Source organism: Nannobrachium achirus (genome assembly GCF_963921795.1).
Source record: "Nannobrachium achirus genome assembly, chromosome: 16".
Taxonomy (NCBI): Eukaryota; Metazoa; Chordata; class Actinopteri; order Myctophiformes; family Myctophidae; genus Nannobrachium; species Nannobrachium achirus.
The window spans coordinates 4,052,382-4,069,445 of record NC_137823.1 but is presented as its reverse complement, the minus strand read 5'-3'; the positions used below and the strand labels follow the sequence as shown (position 1 = coordinate 4,069,445).

Below are 17,064 nucleotides of genomic sequence, written 5' to 3'. Positions count from 1 at the left end.
TGCACTAAAAATTGATCCGTGCACTAGAAATTTAGGACGGTGGCAGTGTTTGTTTTGTCTGACTTTGAAGGCTTCTATCTCATGAATGCCTGAACGGATTTCCAAGCGGATATTTTTGTTTGAAAGCTGTTAAAAAGTACTACACATATGGTGCATATGGTGCACCATGGTACATGGGCGTGCACGATCCGTGCACTAGAAATTTAGGAACGTGGCATCCTGGTACTTGGCGGCCATCTTGAAAAGGGCATTCAATGAGTTAAAATGTATCGTTACACCCCTATTGGATATCGTATCGGCAAGGAAAAAACTGTATTGTAACATCCCTACATATCCATTCTCCAATGTTAAACACACAATAGACACCATATTGGAGAGAAGTTGGGTCTCTTCTCACTTCCTTCAAAGCTGTTCCATTTCATGTAGCACAGTGGTCCTCAGACCATTTATTTCAAGGACTCCCATAACTCTGAGAGTGTACAAATGGAACCAAATGGACCTGTAAGGGTCCATTTGGTTCCATTTGTACACTCTCAGAGTTACACACCTTTTAAGGGGTCATTTGGAACCCCCAAGGAACCATGAAGGTCCCTTGACCATGTTGAGACCCACTGGTGTAGCAGAGTGTTTCCAGTGAGCCAACATTCACAATATCAGCACCCTGACTCTGTTTGACCAGAATGGAACAGAGCCTTCATTAGTGCGTATACAGATCCATCTAAAATATTATTTTTAACATTGTGTAAAATTACATTTGCCGGAAACTTTCATATATTTTTTGAAACTTTCATATATTCTAGATACATTGCACATTCAGTGAAATATTTCAAACCTTTTTTGTTAAAACTTTGAATTTTTATGGCATACAGCTCATGAATATCAAACGTCCATATTTCAACATTTTACAATATTACACGAGACCACCCAAAACAAGGATCTATAATAGAGAAATAAATGTCAACCTTCTGAAGTCAGAGTTGCTTGAAGGCCAGTGCGAAGTCTCCGCAGTCAGTTATGAAGCATTGCAGATTCTATGGCATCTGCAATTCTTTTTTACACAATATTCTAATGTTCTGAGAGATCTGTAGCCTATGTGGAGTTGGTCATCTCTCTCTCTCTGTCCCTCTCTCTCTCTCTCTCTCTCTCTCTCTGTCCCTCAGTGTCTCTCCAGGACATCACCATGAGGAAGGCGTTCAGGAGCTCCACCGTCCAGGACCAGCAGATGTTTGACCGCCAGTCGCTGCCCGTCCCACTGCAGGAGACCTTCCACACCTGCGAGGAGCCTCCGCCCCTCAACATCCTCACACCTTACAGGTCAGCGGCAAAGCCCCGAACCCTTACCCGAAAACAACCTGTTGTGTCAACAGTGCATCTTCTTCAGCCCCTTTTTGACTGCAGCTTTAGCACCACACTACACGACACCACACCACACCACACTAAAATATGTACATTTTCCATTCCACAAAAGTACCCCTATTGGTGAGAAACAAATAGACCCTTTTAACTGTGATTATAATACAATATACATTTGTATTACAACTATCCTAAATTATAATACACTATAATGGATTATAACTGTGATTATAATACACTATAAAGTATTAATGTATTACTATGATAATTATAATACACTATTATAGATTATAATAGTGGCTATAACACAATAGAATCTATTATCATGTATTACAACTATATCCTGGTGGTCTAAATGAAAAGTCAGTGAGTGATCAGTCATTATGAAGTGTTTGGCCCTGTTTGGCCCAGCTCAGACCTACTCTGGATTGGATACTTTTTAGTACCATGTTTAGTACCGCTTTCACACCACTCTACCCTGGTCCTTGTAGTGGAAAACCTGGCACAAGTGGGCGGTGTGGAGTGGTGTGGTGTTGGGCCATGTCAGTGGAAAACGGGCATTTTTTTTTACTCGTCCTGGCCAGGAGGGGAGATAAGCCCTATTCACGGCCCGCCCACTCAGCATCCCCCCGGTGCTGAAGTCACGTTTTGAAGGGGTAAAACCCTGCTAAGCCTATAGAGTTAACACAGAAATCGCTAATTTATTGCAATTTCCGAATAGTACAGTATAAAATATGGCTAGCATGATCAAGAACACAAGATAGTAAAAGGCACAAAGCGTTATAATTTACTTTACCGTTCGAAATAATGATTTGTTGGCTTTAAGTCCAGCAATTTCTGTTATAGTTTTCCCTTCTAAATTGACGTCAGCACCAGGAAGTTGCTGAGAAATTTGCTGAGTGGGCGGGCCGTGAATAGGGCTTATTATGCTTGTTTTTTTTGCCTTGTTTATCTCTGTGTATTGGTGTGTATGTGTCTGTTTGCAACTAGTCTCGCAAACCGCTGGAGCAGTTAACGTTAAATGTTGCATGCCATGCACACGTCTCGATGGTCACTTAGACCCGTGTCGGTTCCGGTTCCATTAGCTCGGACCTCGGGTCTGTTTGTCATTACAGATCCAAGAAGCCCCGCGCTCAGCGCTGATTGGTAGCGAAAGTGCTACGATGATTACACTGACCTGGGATCAGATAAATGCAGCGCAAAACAGTTTACAGGGGAACGAGATTGAGCTGTGCATACTGTCAGTTCAATGTGCGAGGAGAGGGCACAGACTCGGAGGCCCAAACCATACAGTACCTCCTTGGAATCAAAATGCGCACCGTCCGTGGCATGTGCGATTCCTTTTTCACCGAAGTGAAAACATGCAATTTAATGTCATCGTCTCGTATTGTAGGCAGCTACATTGCTGCTATGGTTCACTAATTTTTATTTGTTGACGAAATTGTCAATATATTTAGTCATAGTTTTAGTCATAGCTTAGTTTTTATTTAGTTTCTATTTAGTTTTCATCAGTGAAAAAAGGTAGTCGACGAACATTTTTCGTCATAGTTTTAGTCGAAGAAATCAACACTGGAAATAACGGGAGCTCGGAACAGGGACGTGCTGGCCATTGGGAAAAGTGTGACAACTCTCAAACGGCCGGTTCATTCCCGGCCGGTCCAGGCCGGCCATTAGGAAAAAAAAAAAAAAAAAATGTCGGCCTTTGTTCCATTTTAGGGGCTGGGCGGCCAATAAAGTAAATCGTCACTGTCGGGCAGAAACCTCGTATCTCCAAGTTTCAAATTGATACATTTTTTCGCAAAGCGAAGCCCTGCTTTATCATACAAGGCCGTCGCACAAAAGTAGTGAAAACAGCAGATCTACAAGCACACTGTGTGCTTGTAGATCTGCTGTTTTCACTAGTTTAAATCATTTTTAAAATGATAAATACAAAACAAACGGTTTTGGACATTACAAGGTTTCCACCCGACAACAATGAAATATAACTCATGGTCCACTGGCTTGTCACTTGTCATGATCTGACATGGCAAATCTTTGAGTAGCAGAGCATGAGGGCCTCTCCAACTCTTTTTCCCGGGCTGAATCGGGCCCAGCACGTCCCTGGTCGAGATTTTGCCGACACACGTGCCCCAAATGCGCATTGATCCTTCATGGCACTGTCCTGTCCATGTTGGCAGGCTGTGGGTTTCCAGGGTTCGTGAGGCGAGCAGAGATGCAGAGCAGCAAGCCAACCTGGAGATAAATAATGCATGAAAAGCTCCACTAGTCTGCCTGGTATTAATATGCATCTCTCTCACCCTGCTGTCTGGATTTCTTTCTCTCTGTTTTCAACCAACATGGTTTATAAAGTGTGAATTATACTCGGCTGCGCTCACAACAACGCTGCGTTGCATTGTGGGCTATTTTCCGCGCGTAACCGGCAGGGCGCTTTAACAAGGTCTCTGTTTTAATGCTGTTGACTTGTTGCAGATGATTAAAGACTTAACAAGATCCCTGCGTGTGTGTGTGTGTGTGTGGGGTGTGTGTGTGTGCGCGTGTGTGTGTGTTTTATTTATAAAACACCTTTTTAGAACAACGTGCTTCACAGGATGCAGATACCAAAATAAACAACACACTGTACATACTCGGTTTGATACGGTAAAGAAATAAATAAATCGCAGCCCCTTTGCAAGGAAGGTAATTCGGTAGAGATGAGTTTTGATTTTTTTTAACCCATTTAGAACAGGTACACATTATTGTGTATCATTATTTTATGCTTTAACTATTGAAAAATAGCAGATATACAAGCTCACAGCGCGGCACCGAGTGCCTCGCTGCGAGCTTGTAGATCTGCTATTTTAGAAAAATCGTGAAAATTAGAATTTAGTTTTTCCGTTTCTATAAGTGTCTTTTGAATCCTTCTAAGGTTTTTTTTAAAAAACCTGTTTCTATGTCAGCAATCTGGCCAGCCATCGTCAAAGAAAAGGTCCTTTTCACTTAACTGGAGCTCTGTTAGTCTGTTCTTGAGAGACTACTATGTCAGTGGTGCTCAAACCTTTTCATGTGAAGGACCTCCAAAATGATATTTATTTGGCCACGTACCCCCATCTCAAAATATCTAGTTCCAGGGACCACCCAGAAGCAAAATTTGAGTTACAAACTTTCGCTTTGAAAATACATATATTCAAAGATTTGCACACATTTTCACAACGTTTTCAAAAAATAGCAGATCTACAAGCTCGCAGCGCGGCACTCGGTGCCGCGCTGTGAGCTTGTATATCTGCTATTTTTCACTGGTTAAAGAAGCCTTTCACAGAGTCAGCTAATATAACAGAAGGACCAGGGGACGACTATTCCAGAGGGATGAGGCCCCAGCGGTAAAAGCACAATAACCCTTGGATTTTTGGAGGTTTTTGGGTATAAATATAGAAAGATCCGAGAGGGGTCGTATGGATCTGAAAGTTCAGAAATATAATTCGTCACTGTCTGGCCAAAACCTCTTAACTACATTTACAAACCAGTTAACTCCACCCGATTGGCCCTCTCTTTTTTTCATAAATATGTGCTATTGAACACCCTTTACGCCTGTGTGTTGGTTAAAATAATATTGACCCAATGAAAAGTAGTCAAAAGCCCTTCGGTCAAAACCTCCTAACTCCACTTGAGCTCATTTTCCCGAAAATGAACGTTTTGGAGTTCAGAGATACTGTATGAAGGGTCAAGACAATGTATACAGTGTCTTGTACATGTGATAAGCAGTATGTAAACTATATTTTATTCCGTGGCTTTCAAACATTTTCATGTATTTGGCCGCGGACCCCCATTTGAAAACATTTTGTGCCAGGGACCGCTATAAGAGAGGATTTGCCAAGATATGTGAGGATTATTCAAAATCATTCAAAAATGTCTGAAACATAAAATAGGTAATAAGTGTTTAAACCAGGGGTCTTCAACAGTGGGTCCGGGACCCCTAGGGGGTCCTCAAGAGTTACTACAGGGGGTCCTCCAAATCTTCCAATCCTTTTTATATTAACAACTTGAACCCTAGTGTCCATATTCTGAGAACTGTAGCCAAAAACAGCAGATCTACAAGCTCACAGCGCGAGGCGTTGTGAGCTTGTAGATCGGCTATTTTTGGCAAAGGGGGGAAGAGGGGAAAAAGAGCAGACTAAGTACAGAGTGAAAGGTCAAGTTTATGTATTGATGGTTCAAGTGGTTAAATATCTGAAAACACAAACTGACATGAATCCAAAATACACTGATGATTGTGCTGTCAAACGATGAAACTATATGGAATCTATGAACAGGTTGTGGGGGTCCCTGCTTCATCTCTCTCTCGACTAAGGGGTCCTTGGCCTGAAAACGTTGAAGACCCCTGGTTTAAACTGAGCCTGACGGGGAGCCAATGAAGGGACAGGAGGATTAGTGTGCTGTGGGGATTTCCGTTTGGTTTTGGTTAGCAGCCTGGCTGCAGAGACTTGCATGAGCTGCAGGCTGGCAAGGGCTGATTGACAGAGACAGGAGAAAGGGGCACTGCAGTAGGCAAGGTGCAAACATAGTGTATAGATTAGTCATTCAAGATTTCTGGTTGATGGCATTGATTTGAATTCTGCGATGTTGTGGTGTAGGAAAAGGTAGGTTTGCACAAGCTTGTTTAATATAGAGCGGAAGTCCAGCTTTTACATATTTCATGAGGAGGGTTTATTATGGCTGATAGATGCTTTCACTTCAGAGACAAAGGTATTACCGGTATACAGGATAAATACTAATGATAATGATAAAAAAAAAAAAAAACACGCTCGCCCCAGGAGTGGTAATTTAGCCTCGAACCTTTTCAGAAACGTTTTTGGGACACAAACAATATTATATAAATTATTTTAAATGCATGCTGTAGAACCTTTAATGCAGGGCTAAGAAGTTGTGTAACTGTGTTTGAATTCAGTTAGCTAGAAAAAAAAAAATATATATATATATAAGTGTGGCGGAGAAAGTCGCAGCCCCAGCCTGAAGCCTCAAAAGTTTAGTATCTGCTCCTGTTCCATAGGGATGTCCCTTTGGAGTGATGGTTAAGATATTGGACTTTCACGCGGGAGACCCGGGTTCGAAACCGGGTGGGGAGGTTCGGATCACCTCCGTTACATAAGCACTGCTTTTTCCCTGGAAAAGTAAAGATTGAACATAACGTCAGGGGTTCATTTGGCACCGGACCGAAGGTTTTGTTTTGGGCCCCAGCGAAATATTTAAGCAAAAGCCTTGAATTAATTATAGGTCCTTTTATCCTAGCCACTGTGGGCTTAGGTTAGCTTAGCGTTTGGAACGAGACACCTGGCGTTTGCTGGCACTTGTACTGCATTTGCTCATATTGTGTACTCACTGGTTGAACGTGAGTGCTGTTGCTGGCACCAGTTTCATACGCGCCATTAAATAATTCATATTTATTCTGCCTTTATCTTGATCTTCTCAAACCCCCCCTCCTCAGAGTCCTCACCCCTCTTTTCCTCCATCTCTCTTGTTCTCCTCCTCCTCTCTCTGACGTCACACCACGGAGGCTGTCTGGGACGCCTCCTAGGGATGATGACGATATGAACATTTCATACCACGATTATTGTGACGAAAGAAATCTAGATTTACAATATTATCCCGAGGCGGAACATTCCCAAAAAAACAGCAGATCTACAAGCGACGCGTTGTGAGCTTGTAGATAAGCTATTTTTTGTCAAAGACATTTGATAGAGAGTGAAAACAAGTAGGGCTGGGACTTTAACTGATTAATTGCGATTCATTAATTACAGAAAATTAACACGATTAAAAAAATTCAAGCAGTTTAATTGTACCACAGAACCTTCAGTTTCGGGCATACCGATCATAGCGATGCACCAACCAAGAAGAGACAACAAACGCAAAGGGAGAAGTAGCCGATCAGAGCGCTTTGCTTGGCCCAGTGGATGCGAAATTTAGATTAAAAAAACTCACTTGTTGATTCATTCGTACAACAAAATGTGTTTTACTTTTACCTGCTTCTCAGGTCAAATATTTATATGCGATTAAACATGCGATTAATTTCGAATAATTAATTACAAAGCCTCTGATTAATTCGATTACTTTTATTAATTGAGTCCCAGCCCTAAAAAAAATACATATATTATAAGTCCCTTTTACCAATTATAGAGGGTTTAAGTTGTACCGGATTTGCAGCTCGGCAAATAAAAGGTGAATTGATCCCAGTGCATGACGGAGGACGATATCACGCTAAATTTAAATCTCCATGATACGATTATCGGAAGCGTTTTTTTTTTATCGCGATAAACGATAATATCGCTTATCGTCCCATCCCTATAACACCACCTCAGGCTGATATTCTCTATATCCACCCAGAGCACAGCTGCTGCACACACACACACACACGCACACACACACACACACACACACACACACACACACACACACACACACACACACACACACACACACACACAGAGAGAATGTCATGCATAATGATTCACGCGCTCGAGATCTCAAATAACCCCCCTAACTCCCATATGCACGCGCCTATGAGTCCTACTTTGACTCCCCCCCCCCCCCCCCCCCCCCCTCCCCCTCCCTCGCCTTACCCGGCTGTGGAACTCCACGGCTCCTTGTTCTCCTTTGTTGTGTTGTATATCATTAACTACCTCCCCTCCCCTTTTAAAGTCTCTTCCTGTTCATGTTCTCCCATCTTCCCCATTGCTCTTATCGCAGTGCCATCAAAACAACCGTACATCAAATGCTCTCGCGGTTGCGTTTTTTTTTTTTGCACCTGGGTCTGGGCCAGCCGCGAGTGGAGTGAGGTAAACCCTGGGTTAGCGGTTCGTTACGGAGGAGGAACACCCATTCCTTGAGGGGCCGCATCCGGGCCTGATGGAATTTCATTAGTAATAGTCTCTTAGGCGGAGAGAGAGAGAGAGAGGGTTTTTATTGTCCCATAACTTCACCCAGGGGTGTCGCACCACATTCTGGGCCCTGGGTACAAGGATTCACTCACATTTTGTGCTTTAGCTATTGAAAAATAGCAGATATACAAGCTCGCAGCGCGGCACCTGCTATTTTTGAAAAATCATGAAAATTTGTGCAGTTTTTATGTCAGTGGTGCTCAAATATTTTCATCTGAAGGACCCCCAAAATGTATTTGGCCACGGACCCCATCTCCAAATATTTAATATTTGCACACATTTTCACGACTTTTCAAAAATAGCAGATCTACAAGCTCACAGCGCGTCACCGAGTGCCGCGCTGTGAGCTTGAAGATCTGCTATTTTTCAATAGCTAAAGACACTTTGGGCCTTAGTAACTCAGTGCCACTTTTCTCCCCCCTTGTGACGCCCCTGACTTAAACGTTTCAGAGTTGTCTTCCCGCCCTGCTAAGACAGTGTTCTGATGGAACACTGGTTGTATGACGCACAGAGCATGATGGGGGTTTGTGGCTCTGTGTGCATCTCATGCAACACAGTCCTCTCTAAAGCAGGGGTCTTCATTGTTTTCAGGCCAAGGACCCCTTAGTTGAGAGAGAGATGAAGGGACCCCCACAACCTGTTCATAGATTCCATATAGTTTAATTGTTTGACAGCACAATCATCAGAATATTTTGGATTCATGTTAATGTGGGTTTTCAGATATTCCCACACGGAAGAAAAATATATGAACATATATGTTTTTAATATATGCATGCATATATGTCTAACATATATGCCACATATAAAAAAATGGCCGCCTATATGTCATATATGTGTGCATATAAACATATATGTACATATATGTATATATGCACACATGTTTATATATGGTCGCAAGATATATGCACATATGCACATAGCCTACCAGTCAAAGGTTTGGACAGCTTCTATTCAATGTGTGTTTGAGAAGCTGTGTCCAAACCTTTGACTGGTATGTACACATATATATGTAGAATATATGCACATATATGCACCACATATATGTACATATATGTGTTAAATGATACACATACCATACTCTATATATACCTACAGGAATACAAAATAAAACACACAATCTTGAAGTCATTATTAGCATTTATTCACATACAAGCAGAACTCAACTGACACTGATACTGTATGTTCCATTTGAAAACTGAACTGACGACATATCGACTGCTGTAGCCTGGCAAAATAATGGCCACACAGTGTGTGTGTGTGTGTGTGTGTGTGGGTGGGGGTGTGTGTGTGTGTGTGTGTGTGTGTGTGTGTGTGTGTGTGTGTGTGTGTGTGTGTGTGTGTGTGTGTGTGTGTGTGTGTGTGTGTGTGTGTGTGGGCAGTAATTAACATACAGGCACATACTTACAGAGAATGCAAAATGTCCATTGGTCAGTGCAAAAAAGTAGAAGTGACATGGGCTGGACTCCCAGCAAAGCCGCACAGGAACAGTCAGTAACAATTATTCCAGTTAAGTTACAGTTGTCCAAACGACCGCTGTGTCTCTCATTGTATAACATTCACAAAGGACTTTCCCAGTCTCTCACATCTCCGTCCTGGGTAGATGAATCTATCGGATCCTCTGTCTATCCAAGGAAGGTGGAGGGGGTGGGAGGATATCCAGCGTCCTAGCCATTTGCATCGTGGCCAATTAATCCTCCACCCCCTACAAGGAGAACCCAACAACGGAGCCCGCCTTCCTCACCAGTCTGTTGAGTTGAAGGTGTCACTCGCTCAGTTGTTCCTCCCCAGCACGTTATTCCACATTAATAAAAAAAAACTGTTTGGTGGCAAAACGATCGCAGTCTTTTCAGGAAGAACAGCCTGCTCTTCCCCTTGCTGTGAATCACCTCAGCGTTGTCCAACCAGTCTTGATGTTTCCGCCTTCCATCCAGCTCCGGTGCTATACCGTAAGATTGGAGACAGAGAAGATGAAATTAGCTATAATAGCACATTAAACATGTTTTCCCCTAGCCCATATAGAACCTCTGCTGCATACTGTTATGCACCGCGGGATGGAAAATCATACTCTGGGAGCATGGAACTACCTTTACTTTTTGGATAGAACCTCTACCTCGGCGTGGAGGCATTCTACTGCAGCCCAGGGATATCCGCTTAGGACCTCATCTCGAGGAGCACAACGGTATGCAGCGGAGAGTGAGGTTCTATATGGGGCTAGTTTTCCCCATATTCGGTCCTTTGCTCAGTCAGTGGGGGATGTTACAATATTACATTAAAAAGTATTTGACTAGACTGGGAGAGACTCTCACCACTGCAACATCATGTTGTAGCTGGGCAGCATTTCTTTACTAACTACTGCACAATGTGTCAAACACATTATTTCCCACATATAACCAATGCAATGGTGACATCATACTGTATATCTGAATATACTTTACAAAACGTGTAAGTGTAAGATAAACTTACTTTGAATCTTTTCCACTTTGGTGGGGTCCAGCATATGTTTATGTTTGCCCTCGAGCTCTGGAACAACACCATGCCTCCCTGTGACAACTGCATCCTTCCAGTTCTTCAGTCGTGAAGAATTTGTCAAACAGCTGGTGGAACAGGCGACTGCAGTCCTTCTTAGCACTGTGGTGAATGGCTACCTGTTCCAACGAGAACACAGAGTCCACAGCCAGTGAACAAAGATTCCATGATTAACACATTTCACAAAGTTTCTGCTCTTCAAGTGGACCATGGAAACAGACCATTGTGTGATCTAATTAGGCCTGGTTTACACTGGCAGCCAAACCCAGCCTGAATCTGAATCCAATCTGAATGTGACTCAGATCTGATTTAGGCTGGATTTGACTGCCAGTGTAAAGCAGGCCTAAAGGAAACTTAACTTTCTAGCTCTAACAGATCACAAAGCGTAGTATGGGATATAGTTAAGATAGTTAATCTTCTCACTGTAGTGTGAAATGTATATTGAACATGTTCGTCTACCTCCCAAATTTTTACCTGGACTATAATCGTACCATCAAAAATGTAAAATCCATTATACATTACCTGGATATAGCTCTTGCACCTCAATGGCCAACACCTAAACTTTTCACATTGGATCTGCCATCTCCATGTCCCCAACCATCTCAACAAGTCCCTGTAGAGCTTGCAGGTGTTCAATGCCTGGAATGAAGAGGAAAAAATATTATGACAATCCCAACATATTCAAAGGTTGAGTACAAATAAGTGTTAAATAGCGCTATATATATATAACAGTCATTGCTATGCCATTGCTATGGAATATTTATTTTCTCAGTAGCAGGGATTGTCATGTTCAACGGCAACCTTCTCTCCCCATCTCTCCAGTAAACAGAAAATGTAAAGTTTCAAGTGAGACAAAGAAATGAGCTGACAGAATTGACAACTGCAACACTATGCTTCATTTTTTGTGAATGGTGGGTGACCCAGCCAGGGTAGGGGATATTTATAACAACACACCCGGGGGTCTAGAGTAACTTAAAGAGATATTCCAATTTCAAAATTACTTTTTGTCATTTTAGCATCTAATCAGGCTTTTGGGAACACCCAGGACAGTTTTTGAATTTCTTCATTCAGTATTTAGATTTAGAAGCAGACACATCAGTCGCTGATTACAGATGAGCATGGTCATCGCATAATTTCAGAAAAGTATAGTTTTAAGGGTGAATATTAGGGACAGTACAGTGAGCCATCTTAAAAACTTTAATTGAACTGTAACCTTACCTAGATAAACTTCAAAAGGTGGTCAATGGCTTGGCGGGCTGAGAGCTTTCCTGGTCTCGTTGCGGCCTTGAGGTGAGGGTGGCATGTGGTGGATAAGGCAAGATGGAGGACATCTCACTGTCCCATCCTGAAAATACAAGGGTGGGGGGAAACAAAGACATTTTTACTAAAATCTGTTTACATTTTGGTTTCAAAACCATCCCCTCTTCCATTAGTATTATTCCTTTAATTCCAGCGTACCATTTTCCAGTTCTTCTGTGGATTCAGCAGATCTACATGGTCGCCTGTCTGGGCGAGTCCACAGCTTTGTTCAAGGACTTACTGCATGTAGTGAGTAAGTAGGCCACTTCTGCAGCAATGTCATCACCAAACATCAGACTGAAATCCTGTATCTGCAGACAGGATGGAATACAGACAACATGGCATACATTTTAATGGGTTCACCCTATGACCAGGGATGTGATCTGTTTAAAGTCATTTTTCATTTCAGTTTGACTTTAAGGCAAGACAGTTAAAGAGCGACATACCATTCCTGCAATGTCAAGAAATCTTGTAAAGGTGGTGAATATTTCAGAGGACTTCACTGGGTCATGAACCATTGTTTGGCGATGGGTGAAGGTCTGTTTCATCTTCACCTTGACCATCATCAGTGCGATGCCCTCAAGACACTGGGTTTCTGTCGTTAGCTGAAGAAACCCACTCCCATCTACTGGATTGTAATACTGCTCCTAAAAAACAAGAACGTGTTTTATTTTTTGTCCTTAAAAAACTAAACACATGCCCTTGTCTGGAGAATTGCTAAAATCAAGGTCAACAGGTCTGATATCTGTGACGATCAACTTGTTGGGGTTAGGAGAAAGGTATGTACTTGTAGGGGTTAGGAGAAAGGTATGTTGGGACTTGGGACTAGTTCTGACCAATGGGCCATGGCTTGGAGCAGTGGTTCCCAAACTATTAGCTCAAGAGAAATTATGCCCAGGACCCAAGCTAGTGAAAACAGCAGATCTACAAGCTCACAATGCGGTGCGACGCATTGTGAGCTTGTAGATCTGCTGTTTTCACTAGTTTAGGCCATTTTCACTAACTACTTTTTTATACAAATATAAGGGACGTTAAAAAATGTGTCTGCGACCCACATATGGATTCCGACCCACTGCTTGGGAACAAGTGGCCTAGTGGGCACCCACGCGATTTGCTACAATGTGATGTTGGGTTTAGTTTCTCAAAAACGTTAAGACAGTTTTTACCCCTTACACCAGAGGGCCACTTGTCTTTTTACTGGACCCCCTTGCGATGCCCACCACAGTAGCAAAAATGCACTATAGGCCTATGCACATTAAAAAATTATTTAACATGTGAAATACTAACTATAATCAAAATCACATACCTGTCAGTGGCTGAGTGTTTCTTCTCTTCTTTTGTCCCTCTGAGGCTTCGTTTTGAAGTGTTTTCACTCTCCATGCAAGAAACCCACTCCCATCTACTGGATTGTAATACTGCTCCTAAAAAACAAGAACGTGTTTTATTTTTTCTCCTTAAAAAACTAAACACATGCCCTTGTCTGGAGAATTGCTAAAATCAAGGTCAACAGGTCTGACATCTGTGGCGATCAACTTGTTGGGGTCAGCATATAGAAAATTTGTTGAAATTTAGTTGAAATCTCACTCTTGTCTTTTCGAGCAATTCCAGGAGTGAGGAGTAAGGAAGTTAGACTTGTATTATGTACTTACATAGCCCAAAGTGCCCTAGGGATCGGCCAGGTATGGAAACAAGGCAGTGATTTGCGTAGTCCTCTTTAACACGCCTTGAAGGACTCTTCCTACAGTGTACACACACACACACACACACACACACACACACACACACACACACACACACAGACACACACACACACACACACACACACACACACACACGTTATCAATTAATTAAACCAATTTGATTCCAGAAATTAAATGAAATGATCTGACAAATGATGATGGATCAAGCACATGCCTCCTTTGAGTGTCAGATAGTGTCATTTTGTCTGGCTGGTGTCAGTGGTGTTAACATCAGCTCCACTATAAGATCTAACATCAAAAGTAAACAACACTAAATACAAACTGGTCAAACATTGGCCAAATTGTCAGCTGATATAAGAAAGAGGCAACCAATGTGAAAATAGCAGATCTACAAGCTCACTGCAGTCCAAGTGCTTGGTGGGTGGAGGGTCCCCAGTTAAAATGTGAATATTTTGGGAGGTCCCCATGCAGTTCAAATGTGATTATTTTGGGGGCTAACAGTCAACAACAGATTAAAATGTCAAGGTCTCCCCTTAACTCTAACAGTGTACAAATGGAACCAAATTAACCTGTTAGGGGTTGTTTGGTTCCATTTGTACACTCTCTGCTACCATTGAACAACTAGCAAATTGACATTAGCTAGCTAGCTACAAACAACACATGCTGCTAACATGGAACAATTGCTAACTAATGTTAGCTTATAGCCACACATACTACAGTACACAGCAAAGCAACTATGATAACACAAAACAAAAAAACTGCCACTTCTATCAAAAGGGCATAGTATAAGCTATTCAACACAGTTGGAACATTCAGTTCCTTTAGGATGTACTGTAATAACTTTAGCATCAGTTAGCATTAGCTTTGTATTTGTCTACTGGTTAGCATGGGCCCTTCAGGAAACACCACAGACAAAAACACCACAGACAACATTCTTAACATACATTATCCAGTGGTTAAATATTGTTTAAATTTCACCTACCAAAAGGAGATATAAATGTAGTCCATAAGAGAGCCTTCAGCCTGCATTCACACTCACTGGCAGTGGCAGTGAGTCACTGAAAGCAATTCAAACAAACCGGTTCAATCCAGTTTCACTCTGCAGGCACATCAAAGCACTGTGTGATGTCACTGCATGGTCTAACCAAGTTTGGGAACTTAACCCTGTAACTGCTGATGCAACAATGCATTGTTTCTCATGTGATGAACAACACTTATGCAAAGATTATATTAGATAATAAATTGATTGATAATGATAATAACAATAATTATTACCCCTATTATAATTATAATACATACTATAAATAATTGTAATAATATAATTAATAGCCTATAATTATATTAATAAATCCGGATGTTATTTGACATAGGAATGTTATATTAGTTTTATATTAAAAAACACACAGCATCAATTATATATTTTTTCAGATTATTCTGACTTGATTTTTGACATTGAGTCCGATGTAGTTGGTCCCGTCGCGTGAAAATGCTGGCTGTCCGTCACGTCACACTTTTCCCCAACTCATATCTCTGCCACCGTTGCCCCATGCCAAACTTTGCACACACAGTCCTTGCCTGGCAAACCACAACCTCCACCCCTCCCAGGACCCCCGGAGCTCCAGGGACCCCCTGTTCCAGCTGCCAAAAAGTGCAAAAATGACCAAATGACCACCCCAACAGGGCTGCTCATGGGGAATTCCCGGGGGGCCACTGACTCCGGCTGCTCCAGAACAGATCCAAAAGTGATTGCACCCCCTAGTGGAGCACCCCCTCCACTGCAGTGCACATAAAATGCCGTAACTCGGCCTAGGAGCGACCGGGAGAGCCGGGGCCGGTATCCGCCTCGGCGGCACGGAAACAGCCATTCGTAGACCGCCACCTAGTGGTGGACCCCTGCCACTGCAGCACGCTAAAAAGGCCATAACTCGGCCCCCCAGCAACCGGGGTGACCTGCATTAAGTAGAAAATAAGTACTATGATAAATTGTGTTATATAAAACTTATATGCACATTATTTTGCAAATAAAAGTGAGATGTAGGCATTATGTATGGCATATATGCAAAAAGTCAGACATATATGAGCTATTTATGAGGCATTATATATGACATATATGCATAAGGTCAGACATATATGAGCTATATATGAGACATTATGTATGACATATATGCAAATATATGACCATGACTAAGGCATATATGTTGATATATATAAGCTATATATGACACATATATGTTCCTATATATCCACATATATGAACATATATTACCCTGAATATGGCATATATGCAACATATATGTTTCATATATGTCACATATAATATCATATATGTGCATATATTTCCTTTCCGTGTGGGTTTAACCACTTGAACCGTCAATAAACTGTACTGTTTACTGTACATAGTCTGCTCTTTTCCCCCGCCAAAGCTCTTTCCAAAAATAGCCGATCTACAAGCTCACAACGCCTCGCAGCGCGAGGCGTTGTGAGCTAAGACAACAAGCTTGTTGTGCGATAGAGCTAAAACAAGTTTCTATCACACAAAGATTTGGAGGACCCCCTGTAGTAACTCTGAGGACCTCCTAGGGGTCCCGGACCTCCTGTTGAAGACCCCTGCTCTAAAGTAATTGGCGCCACGGGTTGCGAGGGATACACAGTGTTAATCTGAGAGTGTAAAAATGGACCGCTATGTTGTAAAGTTATTTTTATTTAACACTGGTGAACTATTAATACAGCAAGCCAGGCAAGCTTTAGGCTAACTGGCAGTGACACATGCCACTTCATGTTAAGTGGTCAAATGTAATTGCTGAAATGATAATTACGCACAGACGCACACAGACACACGCGCGCGCACACACACACACACACACACACACACACACACACACACACACACTATAAAATGTGATTTTATAACGTCAATACACTTATCCCCTACAGTATCTGCTATTTATATTTCACATATGATCAGAACAAGGGCGCTAGGGTTCATGTTGTTAAGTTAAGAGAAGCATTAATTGGGAGCTAATAATAAGCCAGTATTAACGAGACTATACAATTTCGTTTTAAAACAAGCTTGCGTAATCCGTTTCCGTGAAAGCCGAGAAGAATTTCAGCCGTAGTCCCGTGTGATATTCACTAACGCCATCGTGGCAACGGCTCTTGGACAGTTTTATCGACTAGGGAGCCTTCGGTAAAGGTTTGAAATGACTCACATACTTGTGTAAATTGTACAGTTGGGAATGAAGTGGAGCGAGAAAGGGAAAGAGAGAGAGAGAGATGAA

The 17,064-nt window shown here is 42.1% G+C and overlaps 1 protein-coding gene across 1 annotated transcript in view; it reads left to right on the top strand.

Moving 5' to 3' along the window:
• The window catches only part of wasf1 (WASP family member 1), a gene marked incomplete at its 3' end in the record, with an annotated part of 194,644 nt that overhangs the window by 128,591 nt on the left and 48,989 nt on the right, over positions 1-17,064 (top strand). The window contains exon 4 of the mRNA XM_080744470.1: positions 1,161-1,314. Within this exon, the coding sequence (XP_080600596.1) occupies positions 1,161-1,314 (154 nt within the window). The remainder of the gene's footprint in view (positions 1-1,160; positions 1,315-17,064) is intronic.